The sequence below is a fragment of the Pelophylax lessonae genome (genome assembly GCF_965119305.1).
Source record: "Pelophylax lessonae genome assembly, chromosome: 2".
Taxonomy (NCBI): Eukaryota; Metazoa; Chordata; class Amphibia; order Anura; family Ranidae; genus Pelophylax; species Pelophylax lessonae.
This window is the reverse complement of record NC_138769.1, coordinates 668,458,906-668,479,353: the sequence shown is the minus strand read 5'-3', so window position 1 is coordinate 668,479,353 and position 20,448 is coordinate 668,458,906. Positions and strand designations below refer to the sequence as shown.

The 20,448-nt window shown below is 39.5% G+C and overlaps 1 protein-coding gene across 1 annotated transcript in view; it reads right to left on the bottom strand.

The window, feature by feature from the left end:
• Positions 1-576: 576 nt before the first annotated feature.
• PDGFD (platelet derived growth factor D) overlaps positions 577-20,448 on the bottom strand; it is a 443,240-nt gene continuing 423,368 nt past the window's right edge. Inside the window, exon 7 of the mRNA XM_082244812.1 lies at positions 577-1,119. Within this exon, the coding sequence (XP_082100938.1) occupies positions 991-1,119 (129 nt within the window). The 3' untranslated portion in view covers positions 577-990. The remainder of the gene's footprint in view (positions 1,120-20,448) is intronic.

The window sequence follows — 20,448 nt, the reverse complement described above, 5'->3', positions numbered from 1 at the left end:
TGACATAGGCTCCAACCCATTCCCACTTTATCTAACACTAAAAAAAAAAGGTTTTAGCTGGAATTACACTACGTATATGGGCCTGGGTCAACATCTTTTATTCACACTGCTTTTCTTCTCATGAAAGTCAATACCTATGCAAAAGCAGGTTGATGCATATTAGGAGGTCAAAGGCAGATCAGAAGGAGATCAACTGCACCTGTCAATGAATCTCTGAATGATTTCAGAAGCTTTTGCAACTGATCATCAGTGAAATGCTAATGGAATGGACCTGAAATCACACTTCATTTGTCTATCGGCACAAACCCAAATGCAGACAGTGCAGATTTACTAAAGCTAAATATAGACCTCTTATGACCACACTGAAATGTTAAAAAACAGAATTATCCCCTGAACAAGACTGGATGTTTCGATGGAACGCAAGCTTTCAGGTCAATGTAAAAAAAAAAAAAAACGTCTTTAGTACATTATTACCAGGAAAGTTTGTGAGCAAATACAAATGATGCATCAGAATCAAAGTCTTGTTTAAAGTTGTAAGATGTTTTTCTTTTTGAAGGTGGTTATTTGCAGATCTATAGGGTCCCTGTTATTCAAACCAGAAGGAATAAAATTGGTGAGACAAACCTTAATTTGGGCTTATGGCGCTTAAGAAATGGATTAGAACCAATAACATCGCAATGAACAATTTGTGCCATTTTTTAGTTCATTGTGAACTGTCTTCTACTCTTCTAAACACCTTTTTCAGCTAACAAAATATGTGAGTTCATTGCTTGATGATGACAGGTACACTTTAAGGCTAATAGACTGCACGCGATGTGCAACAATTATGTTAACAAGCAGAGTGAGATTATCCTCAAGCACAACACATATTGAAATCTGAAAGTCAATTAAATCCTGATTCCATGGAAGGCAATCATGACAGTTCAGCAAAAGTCCACGAATCAGTAAGAACTTATTCCATTATTTCTCACTGTACATTTTGTTTTTTTTTTATCGAGGTGGTCTTGAACTGCAGATACAATCACATCTTTCATGATGCTCCAGTTGGATGTCTATGATAGCCATATTCTTGCCACTTTTTTTCTTATTATAGCCACCTTCAGGCACAAACCTCAGCACCTAAAACAAATAAGCATATGAAAAAATGGGTCATTATTATATGTACGGATTCTGTTCCAACTGTACCATACTGAAAACTGTGACTATGTCAAAGTTAAGGGACATCAAACATGACAAAAATACAATAGGTAACAACAGGGCTATTTCCAAGGTTGCACAGTCTGCTAACATTATCAGCCATTTTTCACCTAGCGGTTTTAGGAAGGTTACGTTGACTTGGGCCCTGAAGAAGGGTGCATTTTATGACTCTCAAAATGTGAGGTATATGGTATACGTTTCTTTTTTCACGATTTGAGTAAGTATAGGCGGTACCTGGGTTACAAACATCCGACTTAAAATGACTCCTACTTACAAACCGAGGGAGACAACAAGAAGTGAGAGGAAATCTACCGCTAAGAAGGGAAATTCACTCCTGTAAGAGTTATCATGGGAAAAAGGTGTCTCCACTGGAGCTGTGTCACCAATACTCGTTTCTACAAAAACCCAAAATTTTTAAAATCCAATTGTCACAGGGACAGAAAGTGAAGGGAAATCTTCTGAACAGGGGCATAGACAGCAAAACAAATGTTACAGGGGTGTTAACCCTTCCCTATGCTATCCAAAAAACCTGTCTTGACTTACATGCAAATTCAACTTAACCGCCTTAGCGGTAATCCCGAGCGTGACTCGGGGTTGATTTTTCATTGCAGGAGCGGTAACCCCGAGTCACGCTCGGGGTGGATTGCAGAGAGCGCAGCGGAGCTTCTCTTACCTTATCCTGGCGATCCAGCGATGATCTCTCATTGCTGTGACCGCCAGCCGAGAGTCCCGCCGCTCCTCCGTCCCTCCGTCGGTACGATCACTTCCTAGTTCCGTTCCCTGCAGCAGCAATGTTGCATGGGAGCGGAACTAGGGAGGGAAATTCAAAAAAAAAAAAAAAAAACGTTACACAAAACACACTTTATATTATATATATATATATATATATATATATATATATATATATATATATATATATATATATATATGTGTGTATATATATATATATATATATATATATGCATATATATATATATATATATATATATATATATATATATGCATATATATATGCATATATATATATATATATATATATACATGCATATATATATATATATATATATATATATAATATGCACGCACACACATATATATAAAATTATATTATTGATTCAATTATAATTCATGCGTTATATATTATATATATATATATATGTGTGTGTATATATATATATATATATATATGTATATATATATATATATATATATATATATATACACACACACACACACACATATCTATATATAATATATAATGCATGAATTATAATCTAATCAATAATATAATTTTATTATATATATTATATATTAAATAATAAAATAATATTATTGATTCGATTATAATTCATGCGTTTGTGTTTCAAATTTATCACATCTGGGATGTCTACTAGAGTCTTGTTTTGGTCAGGTTTAAGTCAGTAATTACTAAGAATTGTAGGCCTATAATACATAACGCCAAATTTCCATGAAAAGAATTGTACCGCTTTTGGTATGTAATTCCAGACATAATCATACCGCCAGGGAGGTTAAGAACATGCTTACAGTCCCTATCTTGTTTGGAACCCAGGGGACTGCCTGTAATAGGCCAAAAACTCCGCACACTGCCAAACTGAAAATTGTTTGACTACAATAAATACATTAGAAAAATAAAAAATTGGAAAATATCCAATTCAGCTCTATGGGCATACTATGTACGTCCAAAGAGTGAACCTTTAATCACAAACCCACACAAAGCCATCAGCCTGTGTGGGTTTTGTTTAGTCTGTGACTGTCTTCAAAGTGAAAGTGATGTGGCAGCTCCATAGCTGCCGATCACTTTCACAGAGCCGGCAGTGTGGTGCTCCCCCTCCCGCCAGCGGCCCCCCTCCTCCCATGGTTCCTGGGCTGTCCTGCGCTTACCAATGCCTGGGAATATACCCGCCGTCTGGGGGAGAGAGATTTCTGTGAGACCGAGGAAAATCCATGCCTCGATCTCACGTGTAAACAATGAAACCAGAAGTGATGTCACTTCCAGTTTCATATGCACCCTTTCCTGGCCAGTACAGCCAGGGGACACATCTAACCAAGCTGATCAGTGGTGTGAATGGCAGGGGAGCCATTGGGGTCTATTAGGTCCCTAATGTATTCATAAAGAGTACCTGTCCCCTGCCCAATGCTATCAAATAGGGGTTTAATTACCCCTTGTGATAGCAATCAAGTAAAAATAAATTAAACAATAAAAGATAAAAAAAAAAGAAAATTATGAATTATATTGAACTGTAAAATATTTGCTGAAACCCCCCTACACACCTGCGCAATTGCAAACGTAAGCCTAGGGTTTGAATGTAAACCATGGTAACACCACACGTGTGCATATTGCCACGAATGTGACAGAAGTGAGTGAGAACATTAATTCTAGCACAAGAGATCCTAGTTAACTGTGAATTGATGAGCTGTAAAGGCTTTTAAAGTGTCACCTATGGTGATTTTTGAGCACCATAGTTTATGGCGATATTGTGGACACACACAATTTTATAACATAGAATGTTTGGTATCTATTTACTCAATGCAACCTAATCTTTTATATTTTAACCAAAAATGGATATTTTGCATTAAATAAACAGTTGCGCAAATATCATGTAAAACAAACATTTGCAACTATCCCCTTTTTATTTTACAGGGCCTCTGCTTTCAGAAAATATATAATGCTCTGGGGGTTTAATTAATTATATTGCCAAAAAGTAACATTTTTACATGTATGCGACATACAAAAAATATTGCTCTGGAACTGAACTGGATATATACTGACTTTATTCAAATATGACAGTGAAGCAGTAGTTATCTTCTTTCACACACAATGACCCTTATTTATTAAAGGAGTAAAACATGTTCGCTTTAAAAGTGAATTTTCACTTTGCAAACTGAATCTTCACTTATACGAATTAATGAGGTAAAGCAAAATGAAAAAACCCTTATGCATGAAAAATTAACAAAAAAAAAATAATTATTGCTTGTACATGATTGGATGTCTAAATTCAACACAACTTTACCTCATTTACTAAGCTAAGAGAAAATTAATTTAGGGTATTGAATGACGTGAAGTTGTTTTGATTTCAATCATCCAACTATAGGGTTGATTTACTAAAACTGGAGAGTGCAAAATCTATAGCAGATCTGCAACCAATCAGCTTCCAGTTTTCTTTTTTTTTTTTGTCAAAGCTTAATTGAACAAACTGAAGTTAGAAGCTGATTGGCTACTATGCAAAGCTGTACCAGATTTTTTTACTCTCCAGTTTGAATAAATAAACCCCCATGTGTATGCAAAAAAATCATTTTTTTTTAAATTTCCCTTGAACATTATTGGATAATCTCTGCAAAGTGAATTTTCCTGTTGCTTCACCACTTTTACTAAAAAAAGGTAAAAAATCACTTTGAAAGTGAACTTGCTCTACTCCTTTGTTCTATCAAACCCTTGGTCTCAGCCTGAAATTGAGCCATGCAGAATGAGGGGAGGGAGCTTAGTGAATTTCAATTTTAAGTTTATGGTGGTAAAGGTAATCTGTAAAATGTTACATACACTGGTTTATTGTGACACAAAATATTTATATGCAAGATTTTAAATGTACCTGACTAGAAAAAAAAAAAAAAACTTATATAAATTTTTTTGATGCCTGACCACCATTAGGTAGAAAATATATACAGTACAACCCACTATAGTGTTCACTTTGAAGTAATAGGAAAAGATAACGAGGCATGTGGTAGGATGGAACTAGGTGGAGAAGGTGGCCAAGGCTGTCAAGTTCATTTTATTGGTGAATGTATTATTAAATTAGGTACACCCTAAGGGCTCTTTCACACGGCCTCTCCGTGTGAAAGCTCCGCTGCGGTCCTTTTTTTTTTCCACGGAGCGGATGACATTTCTGTCATCCGCTCCGTATGCCCGCATATCATCCCATCCGTTTGCGGATGATATGCGGACATAATGTAAGTCTATGGGGATTGCGGATGTCAGCGGATGACACCGCTGACATCCGATTTTCCTTCCTTTCCGTTTTCTGAACGGAAGAAAAATAGGGTTCTGTTCCGTTCCAAAAAACGGAACAGAACTGACAGGAAGAAAATCGGATGTCAGCGGATGGTATTCCGCTGACATCCGCAATGCCATAGACTTACATTATGTCCACAAATCATCCGCAAAAAAATAGGATGATTTGCGGACATACGGAGCGCCCGTGTGAAAGAGCCCTAAGAGAGCGCAAAATAGCACATCATAATAACTGGCTATTCACTTAGGAACAGTTATACTAATTTGGAGAGCACTTCATGGGTTCAATCAAAGTTTCTGGTGTTGAATCTAAGAAGATAAGGGACTTTATACTTTAAACATAATGGATTTGAAGCTGACTAAATTATATTAATTTATTTGTATCATAAAAAATGTAGTGTTCACCTATTAATATGGCTAAACATAATATAGGGGATGCCTACACAACTTGATTTTTATGTTAATACAGCAAAAACAAGTTGAATCAACTAAATTTGATTAATTTAGATAATTTTGAATGTCAAACATTCACAACTAAATTTCTAAACAAATTGTGACAGTGAATAGATGTCCAACAAGTTAAGCCTTAAAATTACACATGGCCCTAAAACAGTGGCAAAGTTCTGTACCTAAAATTGTCCATAGGCCTCACTTTAAAAGCCTTTGCAAGTTATCAGTTTACCATGAAAGATAACCCTAGAATGAATGTACTCATTGTACTCATCCCAATGTTTGTGATGATGTGTAACATGTGTAGCACAATCATTGTTGTTTTGTAATTATTTATTGCTATCACAACAGCCCCTTATGTGATAGCTTACTGTAATGAGAGCTTCTCTTTACTGAAACATCAGGGGACTATTGGACCCCTTTTGTCTCCCCCTATATTCCACTGAAGCTAATGGAGCAGTGATCATGCTGGCCATAGTGGTTGAGAAAAGTCAGAGGCAAACCTGGAAGTGACATAGAGGTTTATTTACTAAAAGCACTGTGTACTACAAGTGTACTTGGAAGTGCAGCCACTGTAGATCTGAGGGGGACATCCAAGCAAAAAAAAAAAAAAAACAGCATTTTTGCTTGCATATAATTGGATAATAGAAATCAGCAGAGTCTCCCCTCATTTCAGATCTTCCACTCAGATCTACAGCGACTGCACTTCCAAGTGCACTTGCAGTGCGAATTGGATTTGCATTTAGTAAACACACCCCATAATACTTCTGAGTGCACCAGAGTGGAGATCAGTGAACAGATGTTCTTTGATCTCCCTATGTTTTACCCACCAACACCCACTATGATGGTTCCTGGCCCACAGGTAGGACAGAGGAGCCCATGATAAATGTTGAGAGTATTAGCTTGGGTAGGCTGTGAAAAAATCAGATGGGGGTTACCATCCGCTGCTTATAAACGGCATTGATAGACAAGTGGCAAAACAAATCTTCTGGTTATTTAAATCAGAGGGCTGGCAGACTGCAGAAAGCTAAGGCCTCATGCCCATTGAGGTTGGGAGGTACAGGTGGGATATGGCATAAATATTCTGACTTTTTTCCCCAACAGTGGTATGTACAGGTGTCTACAGAGGTGAATAGCTGCAAGCGCTTGTACTTGTGTAAACCCTCCTATTTTTTTGCATCAGCATTTACTCACACATGGCCAGATGACATATTCTGCAGATGCAGAAGTATCACTTTGGAGAAATATGTCATGTACACATGTGTGAAAAGCATTGGTGTTTACACAGGTACATGTCCATACAGTTATTGGCTCTATATACAGCTGTATGAGCCATCTATGGCTCCCTGGATGCAAAAAACATCATCATTTTTACACCAGACCCTGCCTATGTATCCAAAAATTAATGGGCATTAAGCCTAAGATTTCAGTGCCTCTATTGTGAATTTTAAGGATATATTCCTCTATACCTATAGTCTATGGCTGCCAATGTGTAAAGGCTTGTTTAAAAGTGCTATTACTGCTTGTTCAAAAAATATATGCATACTTTAGTTTGCATAGTCTGGGCACAGATTTACTTTAAAGTTATTCTTTTCAGTGCAAGAGCCGCTGAACAGAATGTTTACTGTCTACACAAAATCAGCGTAATTATTACAATTATCCAATTTCCAGCATGCTATTTATTATGCTGTTGTTGACACATGTGCTGCAAACAAACCATAATTTTCAAAGAAAATAATTAAAACGAGCAATGCAATGTTTAATTTTAATTAAGCACTTCCTCTGCAGAACATGATTTTTAATATGTATATGCCTAGTTATTAAACTGAAATAATGTCTGATGTCATGTCCCCTTGTTTCTTAGGTGCACTCTGAAATTTAATGGCATTAAAGTACAAATACAGGTGGAATATTATTCTCAAATAGATTATTTCTTTCATTAAAATATTATCCAAGAATTGGGTGGTAAATTGCTGGGTCCAAATTGTTATACAGGTGCAAGTTTTACACTTTTAAATGCAAACTATAAAAATTGAGAGCGTATATCACTTTTGCTTTTTTTTTTTTATCTACAATATTAATGATAGAGAAGTGAGCATACATTTGGAGATACACATTTCTTACTTGTATTAGTATTGTATTAAAAAATTATTTATTCGTCTACATATTTAAAAAAAAAAAAAAAAAAAGAAAGCAGTACAGTGCCTTAAAAAAGTATTCGTACCCCTTAACATTTTTCACATTTTGTCATGTTACAACCAAAAACGTAAATGTATTTTGTTTGGATTGTATGTGATAGACCAACACAAAGTGACACATAATTGTGAAGTGGAAGAAAAATGATAAATGGTTTTAAAATGTTTTTACAAATAAAGTATGACGTGCATTTATATGCTGACCCCTTTACTCTGATACCCCTAACTAAAATCTAGTGGAACCAATTGCCTTCAGAAGTCACCTAATTAGTAAATAGAGTCCACCTGTGTGTAATGTAATCTCAGTATAAATACAGCTGTTCTGTCAAGCCCTCAGAGGTTTGTTAGGAGCCTTAGTGAGCAAACAGCATCATGAAGACCAAGGACAGGTCAGGGATAAAGTTGTGGAGAAGTTTAAAGCAGGTTAGGTTATAAGAAAATATAAATAAGATTTTTAATTTTTTTTTGCAAATATAGTTTTTTTTATTAACATCCGGATAATGGGCGCAGAAATAACAATAGGAGATAGCAGGTAAAACCAACAGCAAAGGTAAACATCTTCCAACTCACAGGCAATTCTACAACAGTAACGAATCTGTACGTGTAAGGGAAGGAGGTAGGGAAGGAGGTAAACAAACTCCTCAAATATATGTAACAAAGGGTGCCAAGTCCAGAGTGTTTCTTTTTGGTAAGAAACTAAGTGAAAGGTAAAAGTAAGAAAGTAGAGAGAATGAAGTACCAGAGGGATAGAGGGTGAAGAGAGAGGGGAAAAAAAGGGGGGTGATAGGAAGGATGAGGGGCTATCGATCCGCAAGCTTCCGGCTACAGAGTTGCCAACCGAAAATTTCGCTAGATCCACAGAATCCCAGTCCTCCAGGTGTGGAGCTACGCCCCCAACAGGGTGATTCACTCCTCAGAGGCAATGAATAAATCCCAGAGCCTCCATTTTATCCCAAGATTTTAACATCTCATGGAGCACTGTTCAATCCATCATCCAAAAATGGAAAGAGTATGACACAACTGGAAACCTACCAAGACATGGTGTCCACCATAACTGGCACGCCGGGCAAGGGAAGCATTATTCAGAGAAGCAGCCAAGTGGTCCATGGTAACTCTGGAGGAGCTGCAATGATCCACAGCTCAGGTGGGAGAATCTGTACACATGACAACTATTATTGTGCACTCCACAAATCTGGTCTTTATGGAAGACTGGCAAGAAGAAAGCCATTGTTGAAAGAAAGCCATAAGAAGTCTAATTTGCAGTTTGTGAGAAGCCATGTGGGGGACACAGAAAACATGTAGAAGAAGGTGCGCTGGTCAGCTGAGACCAAAATTGAACTTTTTGCCATAAAAGCAAAACGCTAACACGGCACATCACCCTAAACACACCACCCCCCACTTGAAACATAGTGGTGGCAGCATCATGTTGTGGGGAAGCTTTTCTTCAGCAGGGACAGGGAAGCTGGTCAGAGTTGATGGGAAGATGGATGGCGCCAAATACAGGGCAATCTTACCTGTTAGAGTCTGCAAAAGACTTGAGACTGGCATGGAGGTTCACCTTCCAGCAGGACAACGACCCTAAACATACAGCCAGAGCTACAATGGAATGGTTTAGATCAAAGCATATTTATGTGTTGGAATGGCCCAGTCAAAGTCCAGACCTAAAACCAATTGAGAATCTGTGGCAAGACTTGAAAATTGCTGTTCACAGACGCTCTCCATCCAATCTGACAGACCTTGAGCTATTTTGAAAAGAAAATGGGCAAAAATGTCCATCTCTAAAGTTGGCAGAGACATCCCCAAAATTACTTGCAGCTGTAATTGCAGAGAAAGGTGGTTCTACAAAGTATTGACTCAGGGGGGATGAATACAAATGCACGCCACACTTTTCAGATATTCATTTGTAAAAAAATTTTGAAAACCATTTATCATTTTCCTTCCACTTCACAATTATATGCCACTTTGTGTTGGTCTATCATATAAAATCCCAATAAAATACATTTACGTTTTTGGTTGTAACATGATAAAATGTAGAAAATTTCAAGGGTTACAAATACTTTTTCAAGGCACTGTAAAAAAAAAAAAAAAAAAAAAAGGAATAAACCAGTTTTTTTTTCAGTTTTAAGTGATCATGTTAAAAGAAAAAAAAAATATTAGCGTAGATCAGGGTTGCCCAATTTCTGCTCTGAGATAGCGGGTCGGCAATCCTAAATCGCAGGTTCCCAACTCGTCATCCTAGAGCGTCAGTGTTGAGAATCAAACTGGCAGTAGAGGAAGCAAGCAGCTGCAGTAGAGAGCAGACCTGATACTTCCTGTATAGTGCTGACTCCTGTCATAGGCGGAGTGATACCAAATGCACTCTGCATGGGACAGCAAAAGCCAATGATACCTGCAGGGTGATTCCTGAAGTGAACATTGTGTTCAAAGGTAAGCTTTTTATTAACCACTTAAAGACCTCTTAAAGGCTCTTCTGCGCAAACTGAAGTATGGGTACGTCGGCTCGCGGGAGCAGGTGTCGGGCACGCGTGCGTTTGCGAGCCCACTGCCTAGCCCTGCAGCTAAGCAGCCGCGATGGGAACCCAGCGATCACTGCAGGGACTGACAGAAGGTGGTGTGCCAATGTAAACACAGCACACCGCTCATCTGTCACTGATTGAAACAGGGCTCTTGTGTTCCTGTTATCTCGGAACACAGGAACCCTGTTTCCATCCACCAAGTCTGGCCCATACACAGTTGAGCATCACCCTCTAGCTACACATTTAACCCTTTGATCGCCCCTGGTGTTAACCCCTTCCCTGCCAGTGTCATTATTAACAGTGCATATTTGTGTCAAAAATGTCAGTTAGGGGACTGATCTGTCCACTGCAATGTCGCAGTCCCACTAAAAATTACAGATGGCCGCCATTACTAGTAAAAAAAATAAAATAAAAATGACATAAATCTTTCCCCTAGTTTGGAGATGAGATAACTTTTGCGCAAACCAATCAAAATACACTTATTGGGATTTTTTTTTACCAAAAATATGTGGTAAAATACAAATTGGCCAAAAATGATGAAAAAATTTGATTTTAATTTTTTTTTTATTGGGAATGTTATATAGCAGAAAGTGAAAAATACTGCTTTTTTTTTTTTTTTTCAAAATTGTCGCTATTTTTTTGTTTATAGCGCATAATCAAAGAAAGTGCAAAGGTGATCAAATACCACCAAAAGAAAGCCCTGTTTGTGGGGAAAAAAAGGCGTCAATTTTTTTGGGTACAGTGTTGCACAGCTGCGCAATTGTCAGTTAAAGTAACGCAGTGCCGAATTGCAAAAAATGGCCTGGTCATTAGGGGGCGAATCTTTCTGGTCCAGAAGTGGTTAAAATCCCATAGCAATGGGTATATCTCTGGCAAGGAGATTGGATTAACACTGTGGTGTGGTGTGCTTTAATTTCATACTGAACCTTGTGCAGGGGTCTCTTCCTTTCATCACTCTATATGGACTACTTTGTTTTTTGCTTTTAGCGCTGCATATGGATGTTTTATGTATTTTTATTTGTAACCAACAATTTTATGCTGGCTGCTTTATTTTGATTCATCATTGCCATCATATGATTTGAGGGCGGATATCTCCATACATTTACCTTTAATGGGTATATCTCTTTTAGTTCTGCACTGATTACTCTGGGCTTCTTTCAAACTGATTTTAAGGTACAGTGAAGTGTACCTGCGGGTTACCTGCGCTGAGCCATAGACTTCTGTCATTACCTGTGAGTTTGGTGCATTTTCTAAAAGTGCACTAAAACTGAATGCAGGAGTTTTAAGCCCCGTACACACGATCAGATTATCGAAAGATCTGGCGCCCGTTTTTTTGTGGCATGCTAGTCTGATGTGGAAAGTGAAGAGTTTTTTTCATACGAATTTTCCCTGTAAGACAGAATTCTACTTCAGAAGTGATTTCATGTGTTGGATTGCTTTGCATGTGTTCTTTTGTCTCTGAGCATGCCTAGTCTTGCTCTTAAGATTTTTTTCTGTCAAAATCTGTACTAATGAGACGAAAATCGGACGTTGTATTACGGACAACAAAAATTTTATAGCCTGCACATCAGGATTTTGTCAGCCGAAAAGTCGGAGTCGGCTGTCGAAAGCACCATACTAACAATCCGAAAATCGGCAGATCGTCGTCGGACGAAATTTCCCTTCAGATTTTCTTATCGTGTGTATGGGCCTTTAGTGTACTTTCAGAAAGTGCACCACACCTGCAGAATACAATAGAAGTCTATGGCAAAAAGCAGCTAACTCACAGGAAAGCTACAGGTGTACTGCGCTGCACTCACGGTGCAGAAAAAAACAACAGCGTATCAACATATAAGCAGGCTTATGCCTCTTTCACATGATTGGTCAGATCTGGTCCGCCTGTTCATTTTCAGGACCCAGTCTGGCCCTCCCTTCACCTCTATGGTGGACTTGTGTCTGTTTACACCTGCCTACCTCCAATTTGATCTGCTAAATATAACAGAAGGGGATCTGTCCTCTTCCATCTGGGCGGATCTGATTGGAGGGCCTATAGAGTAGAGTGGGCTTTGTCTGTGTCCGCTCTGCCTATGCGGAGATGACTCAGACCTGTCTTCCGCCCGCTCAGCTCCTTGTGGCCCCCGACTGATTACCAGTGGCCCTCGCTCTTCTAAATGTTGGCCACCCCTGGTGTAGATATAAGTGCTCATGTTTCCTATTTATTATGATAACAAACATAGGTTTCTTGTATTAACCAATTCCTGTCCAGTGACATACCTGTACGCCGCTGAACTTTCAATGGTTATACCAAGTATGATGCCTGCAGCTGCAGGCATCACCCCGGTATTGCTTTTTAGAGCCATCTGTCAGCTTTCTTGTAACAGCAACTGGAGCAGCTACCCAGCCACTTGATTGCTATTAGAAGCCGTGTGAGGGGATATGCCCCCTCCCGCTGTTTTTCACGGCTCTCTCATGCTCTCCCTTCCCACCGGGAGACCCAAGCCACCAGCCAGGGCATCCGCCGGCTGGCCGGACAACCAAGCAAAGCAGAGATCAGCTTTGATCGGCTGTTTGTAATAGTAACCCAGAAGCGATGACATAACACTACATTATTCGGAAACCATCTGCAGAATTTTTGTGTTTTAAAACCAAAGGCATTAAAAAAACACCAAGTGCAGAGGAGGGATTTGAGGTTATAAATCGCAGATTTCTCCACAAAGAGGACCTGTCACATGCCTATTGCTGTCACAAGGATGTTTGCATCGTAGTTTGTCGCCGATGCAGGGACGCACGCAATTTTAACCACTTCAGCCCTGGAAGGTTTTACCCCCCTTAATGACCAGGCCATTTTTTTCGATGCGGCACAGTGTTACTTTAACAATTGTGCGGTTGTATGATGCTGTACCCAAATACAATTAATGCCCTTTTTTCCCACAATAGAGCTTTCTTTTGGAGGTATTTGAACACCTCTGTGGTTTTTAGATTTTGCGCTATAAACAAAAAAGGAGCGACAATTTTCTGCTTAAATTTAACTTTTGGCTATAAAATATTCCCAATAAAAAAATTTAAAAATCCAATTTTTTTTCTAACAGTTTAGGCCAATTTGTATTCTGCTGCATATTTTTGTTAATAAAATCACAAAAAGCGTATTTTAATTGGTTTGCGCAAAAGTTATAGCGTTTACAAACTACGGGATAGATTTTTGGACTTTTTTTGTTTTTATTAGTATTAGCGGTGATCAGCGATTTTTAGCAGGACTGCAACATTGTGGCGGACAGATCGGACCCCTAACTGACATTTTTGACACTTTTTTGGGGAACAGTGACATTAATACAGTAATCAGTGCTAAATAAAGGGCACTGCTACTGTATAAATGGCACTGGCAGGGAAGGGGTTAATACTGGGGGTGATCAAAGGGTTAAATGTATGCCTATTTGTGCTTACTAACTGTGGGGGAGGGCTCTGTGACAGGCACAGAGAGATCGGTGTTTCAGCTTAACTGAAACACATGATATCTCCCTGCCTGTGTGACAGAAGAGCCACCTGCTTTGTTTACATCGGCAGGTGGCTCTTCTGTCAGTTTCTGTGAAGACCGCGGTCTGGCTCCTGCTGTGTCTAATCACAGGGAAGACCGTGTGTAGATCTACGTGATTATGCGCAGCCGAGCCGCCCTGCCACACTTAATCTGCGTGGGGCGGTCAGCAAGTGGTTAAAGCATTACATATTTGGTATCTATTTATTCAGCATAACTTCATCTTTTATATTTAAAAAAAGTGGGTTATGTATTGTGTTTATTTGTATTAAAAAAGTGTATTTTTTCCCAACAAATTGCATCTGAAAAACTGTGCAAATGCTGTGTGACATAAAAAACTGCCAAACCCACCAATTTATTCTATAGAGGGTCTGCTTTAAAAATATACAGGTGTATCTCATAAAATTTGAAAATCTTTAAAAGGTTAATTTATTGCAGTGATTAAATTTAAAAAGTGAGACACGGCACATATATTTTATTTAGATGCATTACACACACATTAATACATTTCAAGCATTTTTTTTCTTTTAATTTTGATGATTTGTTTATTGGTTTTATGTAATATTCTAATTCTCTGAGATACAGAATTTTGGGTTTTCACTAGCTGTAAGCCATAATCATCAAAATTTCACTTTTTTATTTGAATTACTAAAATAAATTAACTTTTTGATGATATTCTAATTTTATGAGATGTACCTGTATAATATTTGGGGGTTCTAAGTCATTTTCTAGCAAAAAATACTGATTGTTACATGATGTGAACAAAAAGTGGCAGAAAAGGCCCAGGCTGGAAGTTGTTAAATAGTGTACCTATGTATTTTGGAAAGAAAATATATATATATATATATATATATATATATATATATACTTTTTTTTTTTTTAAGTGTGCCTTTCCTTTTTAATGCTTGCAACAAGATGAAAATAACATAAAAAGCATTTTTGAACAAACAGTAATGCAAAATATTGGCGCAAAAATGTACCTACAACTAACTTAATAAAAAATGTAAGGTGTGGCCAAGTAGTATTTCAGGAAGCATATTTATAACACTAAGAATCTGTTGATGATGGGGGAAAATATTAACAAACTTCAGTGTCCAAATGACAGTTGTCCTTGGGTCTGCCCAAATCCGGGTAGCTTTTTCTGCTAGGTTTGTCTGCACAAAGTCCTTATAAGCTTGTTTAATCTATTAAACATGTATCAGGCAGTGCTACTGGGAGGTGTTTACCAAAAAGACATTCTGTGTGAGAGTTTACATCTTGATTTTACCAAGTCTACAGCAGAGATTACATACCTGCAAATTCCTAACTCTCAAAAATAAACTCAAGTCATTTAGGGGATGCCTAATGAATGTTTAAGTTTTTTTTTTTTTTTTTTTTAAAGGTTGGGAAAATAACCTTTTGAGTAATAAGAAACCACTAAGACATAGTACAGTGGTGATCGAAAGTTTGGGCACCCCAGGTAAAAATTTGTATTAATGTGCATAAAGAAGCCAAGGAAAGATGGAAAAATCTCCAAAAGGCATCAAATTACAGATTAGAAATTCTTATAATATGTCAACAAAAGTTAGATTTTATTTTCATAATTTACACTTTCAAAATAACAGAAAACAAAAAAATGGCGTCTGCAAAAGTTTGGACACCCTGCAGAGTTAATATCTTGTACTGCCCCCTTTGGCAAGTATCACAGCTGGTATGCGCTTTTTGTAGCCAGCCAAGAGTCTTTCAATTCTTGTTTGAGGTAACTTTGCCCATTCTTCCTTACAAAAGTCTTCCAGTTCTTTGAGATTTCTTGGCTTTTAAGGTCTATCCATAGATTTTCAATTATGTTGAGGTCAGGAGATTGTGAAGCTCATGGCAAAACCTTCAGTTTACGCCTCTTGATGTAATCCCCCGTGGATTTCAAGGTGTGTTTAGGATCATTATCCATTTGTAGAAGCCATCCTGTCTTTAACTTCAGCTTTTTCACAGATGGCATCAAGTTACCATCCAAAATTTGCTGAAATTTTATTGAATCCATTTTTCCTTCTACTCGTGAGATGTTCCCTGTGCCACTGGCTGCAATACAACCCCAAAGCATGATTGATCCACCCCATGCTTAACAGTTGGACAGAGGTTCTTTTCATTAAATTCTGTGCCCCTTCTTCTCTAAACGTACCTTTGCTCATTCTGGCCAAAAAGTTCAATTCTAACCTCATCGGTCCACAGAACTTGTTTCCAAAATGCATCAAGCTTGTTTATATGTTCATTTGCAAAGTTCAAACGCTGATTTTTGTGGTGAGGACATAGACGAGGTATTCTTCTGATGACTCTTCCATGAAGACCATATTTGTACAAGTATCTCTTTATAGTGGAATAGTGTACCACAACTCCAGTGTCTCCCAGATCTTTCTGGAGGGATCGTGCAGTCAAACGTGGGTTTTGAATTGTTTTTCTCACAATCCTGCGAGCTGTTCTGTCTGATATTTTTCTTGGTCTTCCAGATCTTGCTTTAACTTCCACTGTTCCTGATGACTGCCATTTCTTAATTACATTCCAAACAGAGGATATTGACATCTGAAAATGCTTTGCTATCTTCTTATAGCCTTCTCCAGCTTTGTGAGCGTCAACTATTTTCAGTTTCAGTTTTCTAGACAACTGCTTAGAAGATCCCATGATGCTGATTGTTGGGGCAAGGTCAGATGAGTCTGGGCATTTAAAACCTTTGAGATTGACATCACCTGGCCTTCCCAGACGATGATTGAGAACAATCCATGACACTGGCAGGTCTCAGCCTTGCAAAGAAGGCAGTGCATGCTATAAATTCTGCAGGATGCCCAAACTTTTGCAGACACCTTTTTTTGTTTTCTGTAATTTTGAAAGTGTCAATGATGGAAATAAAATCTAACTTTTGTTGACATATTATAAGAATGTCTAATCTGTAATTTGATGCCTTTTGGAGATTTTTCCATCTTTCCTTGGCTTCTTTATGCACATTAATACAAACCTGGGGTGCCCAAACTTTCAATCACCACTGTAAGATGCATTTAAAGCGGGGCAACTGGGATGTGCTTTTGATGTGTTTCCAATGCATTTACAGGGCATTTCTATGATGTTTTATCATGTGCGGTCACATACACAGACCACATATAAGTTATGTGAAACAAACAAAGATAAAATTCCCAGTTCAATTTGCCAACCAGTCTGCTTACCAACCAAATTGGCCTGTCTAACAGTTTGCGTCAATACAGGGGTTTAGTTAGCACACATTTGCAAACGCATGTGAAAGCTGCAGGGCCACGTCAAGGCTCCCTGTTACCTGCAGTCCTAACTCTAATGAATTTTAAAGAGTCTCCACAGTGGAAGCACATGCAAGCTAATGGATAGATAAAGGGCAGGTGAACCTGGAGGTGGCCCATCCCTCCTGAAAGGTAATTGGGGGCATAATGGAAGCCCAGCTGATAGTATTACAGCAAAGGCACCCAGTATGTCCACTCACCAGTACACATATACAACAAAGAAAATGGCCTCTGCCCCCACCTATTACTGGCCTTCATAGCAAAGAAAACATGGAAGGGCAACGCACATGAAACAAACAAAGATAAAATTCCCAGTTCAATTTGCCAACCAGTCTGCTTACCAACCAAATTGGCCTGTCTAACAGTTTGCGTCAATACAGGGGTTTAGTTAGCACACATTTGCAAACGCATGTGAAAGCTGCAGGGCCACGTCAAGGCTCCCTGTTACCTGCAGTCCTAACTCTAATGAATTTTAAAGAGTCTCCACAGTGGGAGCACATGCAAGCTAATGGATAGATAGGGGGCAGGTGAACCTGGAGGTGGCCCATCCCTCCTGAAATTGACGCAAACTGTTAGACAGGCCAATTTGGTTGGTAAGCAGACTGGTTGGCAAATTGAACTGGGAATTTTATCTTTGTTTGTTTCACGTGCGTTGCCCTTCCATGTGTTCTTTGCTATGAAGGCCAGTAATAGGTGGGGGCAGAGGCCATTTTCTTTGTTGTATATGTGCACTGGTGAGTGGACATACTGGGTGCCTTTGCTGTAATACTATCAGCTGGGCTTCCATTATGCCCCCAATTACCTTTCAGGAGGGATGGGCCACCTCCAGGCTCACCTGCCCCCTATCTATCCATTAGCTTGCATGTGCTCCCACTGTGGAGACTCTTTAAAATTCATTAGAGTTAGGACTGCAGGTAACAGGGAGCCTTGACGTGGCCCTGCAGCTTTCACATGCGTTTGCAAATGTGTGCTAACTAAACCCCTGTATTGACGCAAACTGTTAGACAGGCCAATTTGGTTGGTAAGCAGACTGGTTGACAAATTGAACTGGGAATTTCATCTTTGTTTGTTTCATGTGCGTTGCCCTTCCATGTGTTCTTTGCTATGAAGGCCAGTAATAGGTGGGGGCAGAGGCCATTTTCTTTGTTGTATATGTGCACTGGTGAGTGGACATACTGGGTGCCTTTGCTGTAATACTATCAGCTGGGCTTCCATTATGCCCCCAATTACCTTTCAGGGGGGATGGGCCACCTCCAGGCTCACCTGCCCCCTATCTATCCATTAGCTTGCATGTGCTCCCACTGTGGAGACTCTTTAAAATTCATTAGAGTTAGGACTGCAGGTAACAGGGAGCCTTGACGTGGCCCTACAGCTTTCACATGCGTTTGCAAATGTGTGCTAACTAAACCCCTGTATTGACGCAAACTGTTAGACAGGCCAATTTGGTTGGTAAGCAGACTGGTTGGCAAATTGAACTGGGAATTTTATCTTTGTTTGTTTCATGTGCATTGCCCTTCCATGTGTCCTTTGCTATGAAGGCCAGTAATAGGTGGGGGCAGAGGCCATTTTCTTTGTTGTATATGTGTACTGGTGAGTGGACATACTGGGTGCCTTTGCTGTAATACTATCAGCTGGGCTTCCATTATGCCCCCAATTACCTTTCAGGAGGGATGGGCCACCTCCAGGCTCACCTGCCCCCTATCTATCCATTAGCTTGCATGTGCTCCCACTGTGGAGACTCTTTAAAATTCATTAGAGTTAGGACTGCAGGTAACAGGGAGCCTTGACGTGGCCCTGCAGCTTTCACATGCGTTTGCAAATGTGTGCTAACTAAACCCCTGTATTGACGCAAACTGTTAGACAGGCCAATTTGGTTGGTAAGCAGACTGTTTGGCAAATTGAACTGGGAATTTTATCTTTGTTTGTTTCATGTGCGTTGCCCTTCCATGTGTTCTTTGCTATGAAGGCCAGTAATAGGTGGGGGCAGAGGCCATTTTCTTTGTTGTATATGTGTACTGGTGAGTGGACATACTGGGTGCCTTTGCTGTAATACTATCAGCTGGGCTTCCATTATGCCCCCAATTACCTTTCAGGAGGGATGGGCCACCTCCAGGCTCACCTGCCCCCTATCTATCCATTAGCTTGCATGTGCTCCCACTGTGGAGACTCTTTAAAATTCATTAGAGTTAGGACTGCAGGTAACAGGGAGCCTTGACGTGGCCCTGCAGCTTTCACATGCGTTTGCAAATGTGTGCTAACTAAACCCCTGTATTGACGCAAACTGTTAGACAGGCCAATTTGGTTGGTAAGCAGACTGGTTGGCAAATTGAACTGGGAATTTCATCTTTGTTTGTTTCATGTGCGTTGCCCTTCCATGTGTTCTTTGCTATGAAGGCCAGTAATAGGTGGGGGCAGAGGCCATTTTCTTTGTTGTATATATGTACTGGTGAGTGGACATACTGGGTGCCTTTGCTGTAATACTATCAGCTGGGCTTCCATTATGCCCCCAATTACCTTTCAGGAGGGATGGGCCACCTCCAGGCTCACCTGCCCCCTATCTATCCATTAGCTTGCATGTGCTCCCACTGTGGAGACTCTTTAAAATTCATTAGAGTTAGGACTGCAGGTAACAGGGAGCCTTGACGTGGCCCTGCAGCTTTCACATGCGTTTGCAAATGTGTGCTAACTAAACCCCTGTATTGATGCAAACTGTTAGACAGGCCAATTTGGTTGGTAAGCAGACTGGTTGGCAAATTGAACTGGGAATTTTATCTTTGTTTGTTTCATGTGCGTTGCCCTTCCATGTGTTCTTTGCTATGAAGGCCAGTAATAGGTGGGGGCAGAGGCCATTTTCTTTGTTGTATATGTGTACTGGTGAGTGGACATACTGGGTGCCTTTGCTGTAATACTATCAGCTGGGCTTCCATTATGCCCCCAATTACCTTTCAGGAGGGATGGGCCACCTCCAGGCTCACCTGCCCCCTATCTATCCATTAGCTTGCATGTGCTCCCACTGTGGAGACTCTTTAAAATTCATTAGAGTTAGGACTGCAGGTAACAGGGAGCCTTGACGTGGCCCTGCAGCTTTCACATGCGTTTGCAAATGTGTGCTAACTAAACCCCTTTATTGACGCAAACTGTTAGACAGGCCAATTTGGTTGGTAAGCAGACTGGTTGGCAAATTGAACTGGGAATTTTATCTTTGTTTGTTTCATGTGCGTTGCCCTTCCATGTGTTCTTTGCTATGAAGGCCAGTAATAGGTGGGAGCAGAGGCCATTT